The sequence below is a fragment of the Teleopsis dalmanni genome, chromosome 2 (assembly GCF_002237135.1).
Source record: "Teleopsis dalmanni isolate 2A chromosome 2, ASM223713v2, whole genome shotgun sequence".
Lineage (NCBI taxonomy): Eukaryota > Metazoa > Arthropoda > Insecta > Diptera > Diopsidae > Teleopsis > Teleopsis dalmanni.
Genome location: NC_051847.1, coordinates 92,813,347 through 92,830,583, shown reverse-complemented (window position 1 = coordinate 92,830,583; position 17,237 = coordinate 92,813,347). Strand labels below are relative to the sequence as shown.

General features: G+C 31.7%; 2 protein-coding genes across 7 annotated transcripts in view; one reads left to right on the top strand and one right to left on the bottom strand.

Annotated features, from left to right (window-relative positions):
* Window positions 1–17,237, bottom strand: part of LOC119686161 (filamin-C) — a 585,474-nt gene that overhangs the window by 12,047 nt on the left and 556,190 nt on the right. The window lies entirely within an intron of this gene.
* LOC119686164 lies at window positions 14,427–15,408 on the top strand. 3 transcript variants are annotated; one of them, XM_038100665.1, is made up of 4 exons: window positions 14,427–14,537; window positions 14,618–14,744; window positions 14,821–15,050; window positions 15,103–15,408. In XM_038100665.1, exons 1-3 carry the CDS (start codon window positions 14,500–14,502, stop codon window positions 15,034–15,036), a joined length of 381 nt encoding a protein of 126 aa, XP_037956593.1. In that variant the 5' UTR covers window positions 14,427–14,499; the 3' UTR covers window positions 15,037–15,050; window positions 15,103–15,408. The 3 variants fall into 3 exon arrangements, with proteins under 3 accessions (XP_037956593.1, XP_037956592.1, XP_037956591.1); XM_038100664.1 differs by having other exon boundaries at window positions 14,815–15,050; window positions 15,195–15,408; XM_038100663.1 differs by having other exon boundaries at window positions 14,815–15,050.

Genomic DNA, 17,237 nt, shown 5'->3' with positions numbered 1-17,237 from the left:
TATGATGCAATAAATGAATAAAATTATTTCTAAGAAAATTTAATAAATTTAATTAAAGTATCAACAACGTTTCAACAAAATATTTCATACAAATAAAAGAATTAGTTATACTATATGAGAATAGAGTTAAACATCGAGATAGACTTTAGACACATAGTGAGTTCTAATTTTTATATCTTTCAAACTATTCACAAACAAAGGGTGTATTCAGTTTATTAAAATGATTCCAATTCGATTGCAATAGTCAAAACCACGGAAACTACTTATAGGTAATTTTAAATATGAGATTAATTTATTTGCATAAACTCGTTTTTGCAATCAATTTTAACAGCCTAAGAAAAAAATTATTCTTAGATTACATGGGTTTCTATACACCAATGATCAGAAAGAACTGCAGTAAGCCTTGTAGTGTTCACGGGATCTCGTTTCATGAGTTCCGAGGATCTATTTCTATTAAAGGTTGACCATGTTAACCTGGAAGTTGCACATGTCTGTGCTTTCCATATGTTATTGGCAAGTTGCAGAAAGTAGAAGAAAGTACTTCTCTTAATGGTCTCTTGGGTAATATAAGTTGGTACCGCCAGGGACACATCCATGGAAGTACCAGAGCGGGCTAAACTGTCAGCTTTCTCGTATATATGGCCACATGTACTCTATATATAAGATGACACACAAAATTGGAGAGAAAGCCAAACAAGGGCAGATCATTATACCGTACATTCATGTTGATCAGAAGCATGTGTTGCTTCTACAGTCCTCCTTTAACGTTTCCTTAACTGCGTCTCTTTTTTAAAACTAATTTCAGAAAGGTTGACAAAGAAGTTCTGTCATATGTGAAGCTAATACGTTTTGTGAATTAAGTTCCAGATAAAACTATAATATAACATTCTACGACTGGCTCTGATTCCACTTTATCCATTTTATTTTATTGACACATTTTAATTTATTGACAAAAATTTACAACTACAATTCCGATCCATCTAATCGGACTTTCAAACGAGAAAATTGACAAAATAATATTCTTGATATTTATACTTAGCAAATAACTCTTACACAGATGGTTTGTAATTAGACAAAAAAGTTGAGTTTGGAATTTCGTCAGTAAGAAATACATCTAAAGTTAAACACAAATTACCAGACGATGCTTACTGTATAAAAGACATATATCAGAAACCGGTGTAAGATTCTCTACTGATAACTAAGCAACTTTAAGAGATATGACCTATCCTATACTTAGTCCGGTGCTAGCCTGATCTCTCCAATAACATATGTATCTTCTGGATATCAAAATATAGTGACTACTAAACCTATATAGGTTGAAATATATAAGTATAATTCTAATATAAATTAGGTTAAAACATAAACTATAACTAATGTCAGTTATTTTCTTAATATTTACATATTAATCAATGCCTGTAAATCTATAAGACATTCATCTTTCCTCAAAGAGAAACAAATGAAGCAGGAAACTAAGACAACTTGTGCCATGGCTAAATTATATAAATTATATCTTTTGTAATAGGTTATTGGGTAATTGTCAGAATTCACAGAGACTTACAAACGATTTATGTGACTTCTGCAATGACTTTCATTTATTAAGATCTCATTTATTGTGCAAATGCATAGGTTCGGGAAGAAACAGAACTAGAACAGAACAGAATTCTTGGATAACCCCTTTTTGAGAACCTCGAAAGACTATTAGAAACTGAAATTGGAAGAAATTAATTAAAAATATCAACGTACCCCTATATACACTATAGTATATCAGATATTTACGTATTAATAAATGCCTGTAAAGCTACGATACACTTATTTATATAGGACGTGTGCGAGTTAGGCTAATTTGATGCTAAACCAAATGGGAGATTTTTTGGGATTTTTTGCACTGCACACATTTTGCCATTTATCAACACGTATCGACACATCACTACATTATCGGCACAACTTAGAATTTCCCTCATTTAGAACGCAACTTAGCCTAACTCGCACACGACCATAGTACAATATTGAAGCAATATAGTACAACTTGTGCCAAGATTGAACAAATCTGGACAAAATCAGCAATATTATGTTCTTCATAAACAGTCCCAGCTTAAATTTCAGGAATACATAGAGACATTCTAACTTCTAACTGTCTATCTTTGTGGGTTTTGCTAAGAGAAAGAGTAAGAACAATCAAGCTCTGATCAATTATGCTGATTTCCAGTCTTTAATAAAAGCAGAGCTAGAATTTTTGGAAAAGAAGCTTTTTAAGAACTACAAAGAGTGTCTGACTCTATTATCGGAAGCTTCTCAAAACACTCTGGTTAATGTTACTCTGATAGCTATTGAGTTAATTTTAAATGTATTATAAAAACCGTTTAGAAAACTGAATTAACAGAAGGTGGTACATATATATAATAACATGTTTAAGCCGTTCAAAAAACCAATTCATCAAAAGGTGGTACATCATATAATAATATTGTTAAAATTATTCTGGTCAGCCCTGAATCAGAATCATAATAAACATGTACCTTTGAAAGTGAACCTTTGAAACACCAAATCACTAAATAGCGGGACATCTACCTCCCGTTAGGGTAATCTAGAACAAAAGCGCTAGGGAAACGCAACGGTCGGAGTGTAGTCTGTCGGATTTTCGCCCTGAAATCTAAATCTAAATCCAAGTAACTCGAGAATTAAACTATTTCGGCATAGACATAGTTTTCGTAGTGACAAAACTTCTTCAAAATATTGATATTAACTAAAATTCGTTATCAATTGCAATGCCCGAGAAATCAAAGAATCCTCGTTTCATTTATCAAGTAGAATATCTAGAGAATACAGAGAAGTAACAACTCAGTTATGATGTCGATAATAAAAAATTATTGTTTATACTAAACGCAAATAGCTTCTATGTTATTTTTCTAAATTTACAATAAAGAAGCCATAGAAATTGTTCGTTTAGCTTCGTTTCTACCCAAAGAGACTGGCGTGCAACAGATTTCGTGCTGCATGTGTGCACAAAATGAAGCAAAACTGTTATTAAATCAAGAAGAATGAGCGGCCAATGGGTTTTTCTATAAATACCGCAGCTTAAAGTAAGGAAAACTGAAGACTGAACTGAAACTTTAGTTGGCGAAGCGGAACGTGAATGCAGTAAACCGCATTGTCCATATTATGGACATTTGATGGCTTACCAAACTGTAACGTAGTACTGCACACATCGATACGAAGACGTCTATTTTGTTATTTTTACCAGAATGCCAAGCAACAAGTGCACTGAAAGCACTGAAGTGCATTTGCCACAAGTATTTGTGCCATTCGCGGTTGGCAGTGGAGTGTGCAAAGGTGTGGCTCTGCCTTGTAGTGGTACTTAACCTTGGTCATGGAAATATTGCCAGAATGCCTGAATATTTTGTACTCGTAAAAGAAGAGCAAGCAAAAGACATGCAAAGTCAAGTGGAAGTCGAAAAAACTAGAGCGGGTGACATTCTTTCCATGTTCTTGGGGCTGGTGTAGAGAAGAAGAAATGTTATTCACACTGGCTTGCGTTACGCTTAGTTAATCATTTAAAATCTTCTTCTGTATATATTAAGATTACATTGTTCGGAAGATACATTTTCCAGCTTAAATACACAAAAATGTCAACATGATACGAGGGCACTAATTTACTTTTTAAATTTCTGTTCCATTTGCTTTGTACTGCAGTTACTTATTCAACAAAATTTCTCCCAAGCTTTGATTTCTTATTTCAGAGGAACATTTGCATTTTACTCAGCAGCACTTGACTGCTGGTTTAGGTAATTGATATGCAGCTGAAGTCTACGGGCATTAGAATGTCAAGCGATTGTAAGCGGGTCAACGACACCGCAAAGTCATTAAAGCAAAATTACTGTCCTTAAGTAAATTAATTCACCGTACAAGAAAGCCATTTGCCAATTTGCGATATTTAATTTCAATTCAGTTTTCTTACCTTAATTTCTAATTTCTAAATGATTCAACTGGGAGTTTTTTTCTTAAAGTGTCTTTCTCTATTCGCAAATGAGACTGAACTTTATATTCATTCAAGCAGCGCAAGATAATCAAACAATTTAGACAATAATCGACATTTAAAGCATTTAAAAAAGGTTCGTTATCTCCGCTCTTACACTCTATTTCCTTAATAAGAAATTGGTTTCATTATTATGGTGGTACTAGGTTAGTAGGGCTAGTAAAATATAGTTTGACGCCTTGAAACACATAAGTACCTTTTATCATAAATTTATTTCAATATCCAGAAGTCTTGAATTCATTGAGAGTCATTAGTCCTGGTCTTTTGAGTGGGGTTCTTCACTCCATCAACAAAGGATAGAGTTCTACATTTAACGAAGGGTAATCATTATAATTCAGTTGAAGGTGACGATAAAATTTATCTACAAATATGACAAAAAATCTTCTTCTGGTACATATATGCGTTGTGTGTATGCCGCATCGGTTGCTGGGGACTATAGAATACTTTCGGAACTATCAAGGATTTTTCTTTCATATAATATATTCACATTAAACTTAATATGTTTTTAAAATTTATTTAAAATTTTTTATTTAAACTACAATCGACATATGCTGTAATTTCCTACTAATAAATTAATTTTCCTCAATTTACTTCCTCAATTCTGTCTCGTAAGTGAGCTGAAATAACCTCATGACTGCTTTTGAAACGACTTATGTATCTTATTTCGTTTCGGATTTAATTGGTTTGAGCATTTATGCTTCCCAGTTAACTGAATAATTGAAATGGTTGCATAATTGCGGCCACGCCTATTTAAATGAATTACTCTGAATTTAAATTCATAAGCCATCCAAAATTAGTTCAAGTACGTGTTGCAAATAAAAACTTAACTATTTTTATTGCTGCTGTTATTTTTCTTGTTTTTTTTTGTTGTTTTTGGTTTAAATAATAGCAACAGTAGCGGCCGTTTTGTTATTACCTCAGCAATAATTTTTAAAAATTATATCAATTACGATTTTGAACAGCGTTTACCTATTAAGGTCACAACCTCAGATACTTTGTTTCCATACTCGCATTGTATGGCGAAGAGAAAAGTCGAAAATGTTTTGGATTTCGGATTTCTTTACTGTTGAGTGAACAGAAGAAAGCCTAAATAATCTCATCTCATTAAGTTTGAGATTAAATGGGCAAAATTGGCAAAAGGCTTGACTGCAGAAAGAAACTTGCAGGCGACTGCCTTCACTCCATCCTAAACGCTGGCCTTATCAGATTTTTAATTGCGCAGATACTTTTACTGAACCGTCGGATTAATTGGTAAATGAGCTGCTCTCGCTGTTATGCGCTTATCATTTTCCGCTGAGTTATAAATCAAAGAAAACTCTTACTTTTACTTTAGTTTTTTCCAACTTTTTGCTTCGCAAATGCCGGTGTTTATGTTATTATTTTCTGTTTTTTTTTTTGAAATAAAATGGACAGTTGCTTTTCTTCGACAAATTCACGTTTGATTAATTGTTTTTTAAAAATGGCAATGAGTTTTAATTTTTGTTTGTAATTAATTGAGCGGGAAAATTTTTTCATCTTTCTGGTTTTTTCACTATCTGGGAACCAATATTTCTGTAAAGGCCGGGGGAAAATATTCGTCCATAAAGTACGAGTATTAGTTTCATTAATTCCAAATGTGAAATTGTGTCCCATAATTTATACAATTTTAGGATATAATTTATTTATAATTTTTCATTACTGCCATATCTCCATGTTTTTCTATTTTCATATTGCTTTTATAATTTGTTTTCCAGTTATATTAATTTTAAAATAACTACTAAATAAGTAAATAAGCGATGTATGACTATGACCTCTTTAGTCGTCTGTGAGATGTTTGGTAATGTATGAAAAGAAGTACTAAGTCAGTTAAACTCTCCAATGATATTTTATCTAATAGTAAAGTTTGTACTTCACATAAGTTACTATTAAAGTGCTAGCAGTTGTTTGCTACAATATTTTTAGGGAAACCGATCACTTTAATCCACTTGTTGCTATCCGCAACGTTACGAATATTGACGAAATTTTTATCGGTAAGAACTGCCGTCCCAAAATTTCAATTTATTTTTTTAGTTAGCTTTAAGATACTGTAACGAAAAGGGTTGATACCTACATAAGCAATGCTGTACAACGAATTTACGCCCCTTTGATATTGGCGAAAATTAATGCCATTTTGCCGAAGAGGTTACATCTGGTCTTTTATTAAAAATAAGCGATTTTTTCGATTCTGGAAACTCTCTTTTAGGTTAGGAGTTTTATGAGATCTGTGTTATATGTCAAATGACAATATCTGCGTTTGCTGATAATTACGTAAATGTTCTTTGAATAAGTAGAAGTTTATTCTGTAATATCTATAATTGAATAAATATTAGTTTGAGGATTAATAAGGAAAATCTTTTTAATTAGAAAAGTGACTATTGCAGTTGATAGGTGTTTCATCGTACATTTAAACTTTTTATAATTTAGGTTAAATTAGGTTATCACGTCTAGTCTAGGGATTCACTTAAGTCTGGTTGACCATTTTGTTACTGTATAAACCTCATAGATTTAATGATTAAACGGTAATTCCGAACCGTTAATATAGTATAAGATAGAGGTTCAATTATTCCCTATTACTAAGGTGAGTCATACTTGTCGTGAAAGGTGAATAAAATCTATAAGGCTCTATCTTGTACTATATTGAAGTTTAACTGGTAGCAAGGGCAGTTTCACTTATTACACCTCACCAGAAATGAAATGTGGTACCACTCGATCTGATTCATCAGTATCATGGGATACACAACTTCCCTTCTCCTTGGTTTCGTAAAGGAGAGTAGTGGTGTCTGTGGTTAATACGTAAAGTTTCGAAAAAAAGTGTGGAAATGTATGTTTTAATTTAATATTTAAATCCATTTAAAACTAAAGGAACTGCAGAGATTTAGTTGTGCCTCGCTTCTTAAGAATGAGATGGATATATTCAAACATAAAACTTCAATTAGTACCATCGAAGTTCCCCCTAATGGGACATTTATAGGCGCATTATCTTCATACGTGTTTTGAGAATACCGTAGAGTTAGGATTTTATGGCACGTAAGCACGTAAAGCGAGTAGGACTTATAATATAAGAAAATCTTTAATATAATATTGATAAAGATCCTTTATAAATTATAACAATATTTAACCTACACTATAATTGCTTTGCAAAAAGAAAAAACAAATGTGAGTTTTCAGTAAGTGTTTTTAGATTGGTTTCACTGGAATAATTTGTATGTTTATTCTAAAACATTCAAGTTGTGCAATCACTTGAAGAACTAGTGTTGTGAATTCCAAATATATATTTGAAAGTCCTTTTAACCAGAGATATTAAGATGTTGTTGAGATGTATTTATTTATTTCAACATTTTCAAACTAATTAAATATTAAGCAAGAAATTGAATTGAAAGGTGCCTGTTTGGAATTTATTTTCCTGACCTATTTTATGAAGTAACTTTTAATAAAGACAATTAAGTAGGTTAGGTTAGGTTAGGTTCAGATGGCGCGTACAGATGGCATATATTGCCAATTGTGATGCCCTCAAAATATTTTGCTGGGAGAGGCGAATTGCTCCCTTTTGTTATCATTGTTAAACCATTTGGTTTTCCAGATGAAGTTACGGAGATCCGATAAGATTGCTTTCGTTACAAGCTAGTGAAAAAGCGATCTCCAAGACATTGTAATCGCGTAGTCTGAAGTCCCGGAGAAAGACACAGGAAGTGGTTGATAGATTCTACTTACTCTTCATCTTGGTAATTTCTGTATAATCCACTTGTTGGAATACGCCACCGTTGGAACATAGGCGCAATGGCACTGTACCCTGCTAGTACTCCAGTAAGCACACGAACTGCAGGATTGTTGAAGCCTAAAAGGCTTTTCGTTTTATTAAGACAATTAAGTAAGATACTTTTATAGTATCACTCATGTTTCTATTTTTGTAAATTTTTTATGATCAGACAGATTTTTGAGAAGAAACTTTGAGAAAAAATATCCATTTAAAGAAAGTCATAAATAAAATAAGTAATAATAAAATTTTTAAAAACGTTTTTGTTACTCAATATTAACAAAAAAGTTAAGTTTTAATTTTGTTGAAACTCATCAAATTTTAATTTTATGCAATTAGTCCAGACTTAACCATAAACGTACTCGTATATCTTCTATTTAAATACATCGGTTTTCAATATTCACTGCGATTTTCAATTCATGTAAAATTTTGCATAATTTGCTGCTGATTTTGTTGGAAAGTCATAAATTGTGGTCAGTAAGTTGTTAAAAGCAATGCAATAAAGCACGGCAGTGCAATTACTGCACTAAATAAACACCAACAACACAATCAACACAGCACAGAGAAGAAACTGAACAATTTCTCGGAACGCATTGGAGGCAGATATTTTCATTTTCACATAAACCCGCCACAACAAGCAAAAGTATGAAAAATGAAAAGTGTCGAGCGCTGGAAAGGAAAAGTGGAGAAGTTAAGTCGTTGGTTGCATGGCAAATTTTGATATGGTTTTCTTTCGGCTTAGTTTGTAGCCTTAACATGTCTGCAAGTGGCCATAAAAACTTGACGACTACTCAGTCGGATTGGACCTCAAAATGCAAATATGTGCAATTTGCTTAATGTGGAAAATTCTCCACTTCTCCTCTGATCTGCTATTTTGTGGCTTTGAAGATTTTAAGCTTTTATCTGCTTTTTTGTTTTGTTATATAAAATGTTTCAAACACTCTTTAGATACACATTTCTCAAAGGCATATGTGCAGGTTTATAAAATCTAAAATTATCAAAGAAATTTTGATGAACTGGATGCTGTTTCCGCATTTCTGAAAAACGCATTTGGTAAGAAAATAGGTGAGTTGTATTATTCTGATACGTAGCGTGAGGGCGTTGGGTCGGCATTAAGGAAGGTGGGTATAAGAAGTGGAAGAGCCTTTCGGAGTGAAAAATCCTTACGGAAGCAAATCGGCATTATTAGTTCATAGTGTGTACTACAATACTTACTATACTTGCTACGTGGATATGTGACACATGTATCGTATGTATGATGTAATTTCAACAGATTTGCACGTTAAAGTAGAAACTATGTATACCTATATGCAGTAGTTCTGAAAATATAGTCGTCAAGCGAATTATAATTCCAAACTGAAAGAACATATAATGTAATAATTTCGGTTTGCTTGGTGTTTATGGCAGAAATCATTCGATGCGTTTATAACTTCATGCCATGGACCCATAAATTGGCGTTAACGATTGAATGATTTCATGGTACCGAACTATTTTCTGTGAGGATATATGATATATTTACTACTCAAATAAACCAAACTTGTTGGGCCATTTGGAAGGTAACAGTGGTAAAGTTATTGTCAACATAAGATATAAACTGCACGAAAATTGAGTTTCTGCGTCAAATTTCATTAAAGCTATCTGTAGCATTCTGTATTGGTACCACTCAATCATTACTGACGTTTGTGACAACCAAAACATGTTACATTTATAATTATATTAACAGTCATGATCTCAATAATAAAACTGAAAACTGTTCTGTAGAATACTATGACTGGTCTATACTTCCATGGAAAATTGAACTTTGAAAGTTGCTGATTTTAAAAAGCTCTAAACATTTGACTTATTAGAGTTAATCTTAGTTTAAACTGATGTCTATTAAAAAGCTTTCGTAAAAGCATGTATACATTTTGTGACAGATGATGTCAGATTGCTGTATATAACATTATCTATCAAGGCCTTAGAGTTTTTCTTAACAAAAAGTCCTATATTTGTCGATTAAGTTAATACGGGTACTTTCTAATCTACGGTTACTCTGTGTATGTATGTTAGGTAGAATTAAAAATTATTTTTCTGGAATCGGTTTACTTCTCATCTAACAAGGTGTTATATCCATAACTCATATATGATTATTATTATTAATATTACTGATAGAGGGGTGTACACAGGGTATAGTGATTCAGATAGTATATTGTGCTAACCCCAATTGTTTCCACCGATCTTTAGGTTTTCGATTACCTTGAGTACATTTGTCAGTTTTGCATTGTTCTGTAGGTTATGAAGAGCAATAACACTGTCCCTCAGTTGGATAAATCTAATGTTGCTTAATTTAGAATGTTCATGTAGAATATGTTCAAATGTTTTAATACCTGGTAAATTATATTAAGCCAAATTATATTTGCTCTCAATTAATGTAAAATTAATAATTATAAAAGCATTTCAGTTTTATATAAAGAGTTTCTATTTATGATTATTAATAAGTCTGAATGTAGAATATGTATGTACTCTGTGATTTTTGTTTAAATTTACTATTAGACTATGAACTTATGGAATATTATTTATCAGAAATTAAGAATTAATGCAAGAATCTAGATGTTAGATCATGATAGATTCTCAGCATACGAATTTCAATCTGGTTTTACATAGTTATTCCTAAAATATTTCTAATACAACACAGAAAGTAAATTTCTCAATGAACTTTCACAGCAACAAAACTTTAAGTTCAAAAATACAAGTCAAGTGCAGCTAATGGCTAATGAACGCTGACTCTGAGCTTTAAATTTGGCAGGGCACGACCCTTGGTACTTGCAGTCTCAAAAAATTATTTATGAATAATAAAATATTAGAAATAATTTCAAGATCACTGATGATGGGTATTTGGCTACACACGAAACACCTGTGTGGTCAGCCAAAAATTCAAATAATTAATAAATATAAAATCTTATGGCTGTAACTTAACACAGTACATACAGTACATTCAGTAAAATATGCTCTAAGAACTACTAGTTAAATTGTTCGAAAAATATTAACTCATGTGGTAAAGAAGATGTCAAACCCAATATGTGGTATGGTTAAACCACCATGATGTATCGAGTAAGAATATTTTTACTTTAGATTTGGTTAAAATCTGGTTAAAAGAATCAAATTATTTTTCTGAGTGTTTAAAATACTTCTCCATTAAAAACAATAGTTTATATTAGGAAATGAAAAATAAAAATAAATAATGAAAAAATTAAGGTTCTGTCGAGAGTGAGAGTGGGAAATATGGTAATAGACAGGGAGGATAGCATTAAATATCTTGGCATCACGTTAGACAAACTATTCACATGGCTTCAATATGTTCAACTGAAAAGAATTAGATATGCCAAAACTCACAGGAAGCTGATATATAATCAAATAATTCGTCCGTCACTTCTACATGGATGTATAGCGTTTAGCAAAGCCTCAAACACTACTATTCGCCAGCTAAAAGCTGCACAAAGCCAGGCTCTGAGAAGACTTTTCAAGGTATCATGGTACATTAGGACGAATGACATCCTCAGGGACCTCAAGATTGATCCAATCAAAAAATACATAAAGAATAAAGCCCTAAAATTATTAGCAAAAAACTGACAGACTTACCAACACCGCATTATCGAATCTCAGTATGGTTACAGGCTCATCGGGGAGGTATGCAAATCTGCGGTCAATTATTGCTTAATCTGATGAAGTGATAAACAATAATCCAGTCAAGACGCAGAGAGTGGTTTTGAAGAAACCTTAATAGAGAGTAAAAGTGCTCAAGTGCACTGACTCAACTGGCTTCTACATAAATAATAATATTTATTCGGAAAATAGATTCTTTCGTCATAACGGACGTTAGCAATCAATTTAATATAGTCGCTTTTGGTATTTTTAGATGCTATCTATTTATAGCTTCGATTTATATATAGCAATATTAAATTTTTGGATAAAAAATGAAATTCATGACATAAATTTTAGTATTTTGTATTTATCCCCTGAATTAGTTGTGTCTAAGTTTCAATTGTGTTGTTATTTGTAGTTGTACTTGTAATCTTTTTAAACTTTGCGGTTCTGGAGTATTACTCTAGATACTTGTGGAATATTATTAAAATTAAATTCTCTTTTAGCAAATAAATCGTGCGTATTTATAGAAAATTACTCGAAGTATCAGTTTATGTTAATGAAACGTGCTGGCTTGCCTACCTAACACTTTGTGAAAATATTATGTCACTGAGTTCGTTTTTATCTGTTGAACAATGAAAAGTTCACGGCATCTCTGAAAGCCGTTTAAACGTACTCGTATAATTTAATTACATGTTAATAATATCTAATAAAAGCGAGCTGGCACTTGTAGTTGATGGGTGTTAGTGGCTCATAAAGCACGTTTATGAGCTGCCGAAAACAGCCATTAATGATGTAAGCGGTGAAGTGTCAACATAAATCTCAATTAAATTACGGTTAAGCGAAGCGATTACTGTGCCAGGCAAGGCGACAGCCGCTTTGGTGGCCAACTTCAACTTCAACTTCAGCTTCAACTGCAATTCCAACTTCAATTTCACTTTCCGGCGAAAGCAACGCCTATGGTCGCAACAGGCATGTCTGATTCTTCGAAAAAAACTGAAGCGGTGCAAAATGTAAAAGTATAACACCTGCATTTGTCCGGCCAAAGGAAAGTAGAGTTCATGAAACTCATAAACGAATTACTTAATTTGGGTTCGACGTTATGGCACAGCTCGAGTGAGATACTTTCGTGCACGTTGTAAAGCGAATCATGAAATACGAGTAGAATCACAAAAGACCAATAAAAATTCAAATAATTTTAAACTAGAAAATATATTTTATTTAATTTCGTATAATTTATTCTGTATATAAATGTTAAGCCTCATTGAAATTCAGAATTCTCTAAGAATATTGCTTAATAAATTTCTGCTTTAATCGCTTCTCAAGTTGCCAATGAGGTTGTTCTGTATTGTTCAGCTAAAAAACGTTTTGAAATAAAAGAATCTGAAGAAATTCTTATGAAAAAAAATATTTTCTTTCAAAATGCCAATGTTTTTATGGTTTCAGCGCGGTTTTTTATTTTTTTCTATTCCAGCGCTGATTCACCTTTCCGATTGACTGGCGTACTTAGTACCTGAAGAAAGGCCAGACCAATTTTTCAAAACAGCAGAAATTGCAGAAATTGCAGTTTGACTTTGACTGGTACCGTTTACTTCTGCCTAATACCGCTTATAAAAATAAATAAACGCTCAGCTGTGTTTTACGGCCAGTGATTGGGCGATTAACGCGAGATTCAATGCGGTGGATAGCGGGAAATTTAAATGTAGCTTTTATTTTATTATCGAAATACAGTTGAAGATGTGATTATATTGAAGATTTTATGGAAAACCAGTTTAATAGCTTCAAGAGACGAAAATGTCTATTGGATTGAATTGACAGTGGATGATATTCAAAAGAAACATATTATTTTTGCAAAATTAAAATTAAAATTTCTGTTTTGGAAAAGGCTGATATTATCATATAGATAGTAGTTTATATATAGCAATATTTGCCGACGTTTTGAAGTTTATTTGACTTCTTCGTCAGGGCGGAGTAATATTACTACCCCTAAAATAAAAATTAACAGTAACAGGAAAAATAAGTAATGGAACTCCAGTCCTTTTTACTTTACAGCAATACTCATAGTTGTCTACTTAAAAACTAATGTTTACTTCTATTATTAACTAAATTAATTAATTAGTTAGAGGAAAGCAGTTTAAAAATTAAGTTATTTAAGCAACTTTCGATAAAATCAGTGGGTACATTTTGATACTTGGTATTCCATTCTTTTTTCAACATGGAGACTCTTACGAATATGTTGCATGTAAGCGATCAATTGTCTCGTCTTGGATGAGACCTTTTAATTTTTGAACATTTCTGTCCCATTGTCCTAAAAGAAATGCTTTATTAAAATCTGCTTACAAAGTGGCGTGTCCGGGAGAAAGAAATCGCAATCATAAAACCATAAACACTTCTTAGATTGATGCCATTCTTTATGATGTTGAAGGCTACATTGAAGCCTGGGTCGATTTAGTATTACTGTAAACAAATACCTATGTGTAGTAAATAGGTATCTGAAGAGACCTCCAGATTAGATTGCATTATATCGAAATTTCACAAATAGGGTTAGAAATTTCTAGCTGGAACTATATGCTCTCAAGATGTAGCACCCAACGACTCCAATTTCGTAATATGCGTAAATAATTAAGAAAAATAAATTTAAAGAAAGGGTATGCCCCTGCTCTTAAGATGTAGTATCCAACGACCATATCCGCTTTCATAGTGTGCGTAAATAATTTAGATTTAGAATTTAGATAATAATAATTTAGTTAGAAGAAGTTTACACTGAGCAATCAAAACTTCTGAAGTCATGAATATTTTAAGTCAATCTCATAAAAAAATTATTCTGTGAATATTTTATCTGTTTAAGCTCTAGAATAATGTTCTACATTCTAAAAATAATTTCTTTCTATTTTTATTACTCTCATATCTGAGCTAATAATAATAACTTAGTATACATATTTTGTGTTCAAATTGTTGCATTAATTTATTTGCTTCATAAATCATAACTAAAATCATAACTTTTTTTGGTTTAAAAAAATTACTTTCGTATTTTCCGGATATCACAAAATTTTTTTTTCTTCAAAAATTCACGAAAATGGCTGAATCCAATGTTTTGGAGAACGAAAAGCCTACGTTAGTAAAAGTCTAAATTATTATTTAATTATATTTTTTATATATCATTATTATAAAATAAATATTAATTACTTTTTTAGCAAAGGTAATAAAGTTACAAAAATAGTTCACCAGCAGTATAGAGTTTTGGAGGATACAGCAGATGAAATAGCTACTCTTCCTCCAAAGAGTTATAATGAACAATTGAACAAATTGGCAGTAATGGATGTAAGTATCTTGTGGTATAAACTCATATAAAAATACCGATTGATTGTTAATAAAAATAACTACAAAAAAGGAACAGCTTAGTACTTTTTTGAAGACTGCAAAGAGTTTAATGAATGTGTATTTAGAAGGTGTAAAGGAGTGGCGGGGAGTACTTAGGAAGGATACATCCATGCATCCAAAAATTGTGGAACTAATGAAAGAACGTAAAATCAGTACCACTAAGCCATCCACTAAGCCATCAAGCGACTTTACACCTCAAGCCGAGAACGAGGATGTCGAAGAATTAAATTAAACTCAATTTTATTGGTAAATAATTTTTTAAAAAAATACTTCATTTAAATTGATTTCTTTCTCCTAGCCTGTAACAATTTGAAATTGACATGGCCTTCCAAAATTTTTCAAATATTTTATAAATTTACATCTACTTATATGTCAATTGTTATGACGTAGGAAGGAGCAATGTAGAAGAAATCAAAAATGACACGAGGTGCATCCTTGGTTTTATCATGAAAAACCAAGTATTTTTTGGAAAAAATTTGTAATCTATTAACTTATCTCACATTTTGAATTATATTGGAGAGATACCTTCTCTCGTTCGTTATGCCAATCTTGTTCACTTACTAACATATTAAAGACCTAATAATAAATAGCGTAGAAAAAAAAATATGTTGAAAGAATTTAATTGACAGGGTAGTTAGGGTTTTACTTGAAAGAGACATATTTTGTTGGAATTTATCTTCAACTAATCAGAAAATACATAGTGTGCGTTATAAGTAAGCTACTAATACGTTTTATTACAGTCCAGCTTCAACTCATATATTATTCATATACAACTATGATTATAAAATTAAAACCTCTCGTTTCAATTGGTGCTTCTGCCAGCTATGGAAGAAACTTGGCATACGATCATTTTTGGTGGCAGGTCGACAAAATTTGAGCTAACATTTTTTCCGCAACCGTATGAAGAGTGATATGGACTATATACTACAAATATACAACCTTTGATCTTATTCAAAATAATAAATCGAAAGTATTTACGATATGTGGGCTCTAACTAAATTTCGGAATATACGTCAGCATTGGATCAACCTGAGCCTGTCCTGGCGAAAGTCTTAAAAAACATGATTACTAGCGCTCCAGGAGGAAGCACCGGATGACCGGTTTGGTTTCTGCCTAAGCTTAAGCTTTTGGACGCCCCATTCTTTAACTCACGCTGCAATATTTTTAACGTTAGATTCTTGATTCTAATACGCCTAATTTTCTATACATTATTATAAGTAATGTGAAATCAAAGGGTTATTTTTTAAAAGGTTTCAATTTCCTTCCCGTTGACCCATCTACCTTAACTGTATATTAAAAATGGTCTCAAAATTTTTTTATCATTTACCTGAATAATAGGACTTTGATATTATAACAATCGATGCACAAGGAAAATCAACATCCTAATCATCGCCCTATTTTCTAAATCAACAGCTTATAGTAGTAGCTAAAATGGAGTTTCGTGGTTACTATTTGTTTGAAAATAATATTTGACATAATAATGTCCAAGGCCAATGAAATTAAGGATATTTTAAAATTAAATGGATTTGTTATATGAAGAGAGTACTATTGGGCTATTAATATTAATAAATCATAATGAATTTGAATTCATCATTAATGTTCTCATGAAGGATAATCATAATTAATATATACGACGACTAATGTTATGACTACATAATGTATATACATCTATATAACATGTATATAACATATAGAATACTCGAATATAATGTAATGCGTCTTGTATAGTAAATGATTGTTCTTTTTTTAATTATGGAACTGTCTTTTGATAGTCAATGGTACCTAATGAACTATCTAAAAGGTTTAGTGTGATAAGTTTTAATGTGAATAGTGCAGTTTTTATCTTTTTTATATATTTTTTTAGTTCTAATAAAGAACTAAGAATTTTAGTAAGCTATTCTAATCAATACTCGTATTAAATATATTGAAATCATTGTAAAAAGATAGATATCATTGTAAAACGAAAACCATTTTCTTCATCTGAACATGTAGAAATTCTTTCGACCTTTTTTGGCTTGTCAGATCTGACTTTATGAAGTCTATGCGAATGTCTACACAGGAGACCTTTTGGCTGAGTTTTTGATTGCTTAAGTTTGGACTGTACCAAAAGTGAAATATTAGAATAAGAGCTTTTAACTCTATTGTAATCAGGACCTGCTTCCTAAGAAACAATCTGCTTTCCATCGAACAGTCTATTCTTTGGTTTAAGACTTGTTTGTGTTATAAGTGCTCTGTTAAGGACGCAGATCTACTGCTGTTTTCAAGGTATCGTAATTTTTTAAATTTATTTATATTTATATATCTATATAATATATGTAAAAAATCTTTTATATTGAAATTGGTTAATATATTAAAAGTATAAAAACTTTATTGTTCTAATGGTGTTTCTGATTGATAAAGCTGGATTCAATATAAATTCACTCTCGATCTGTT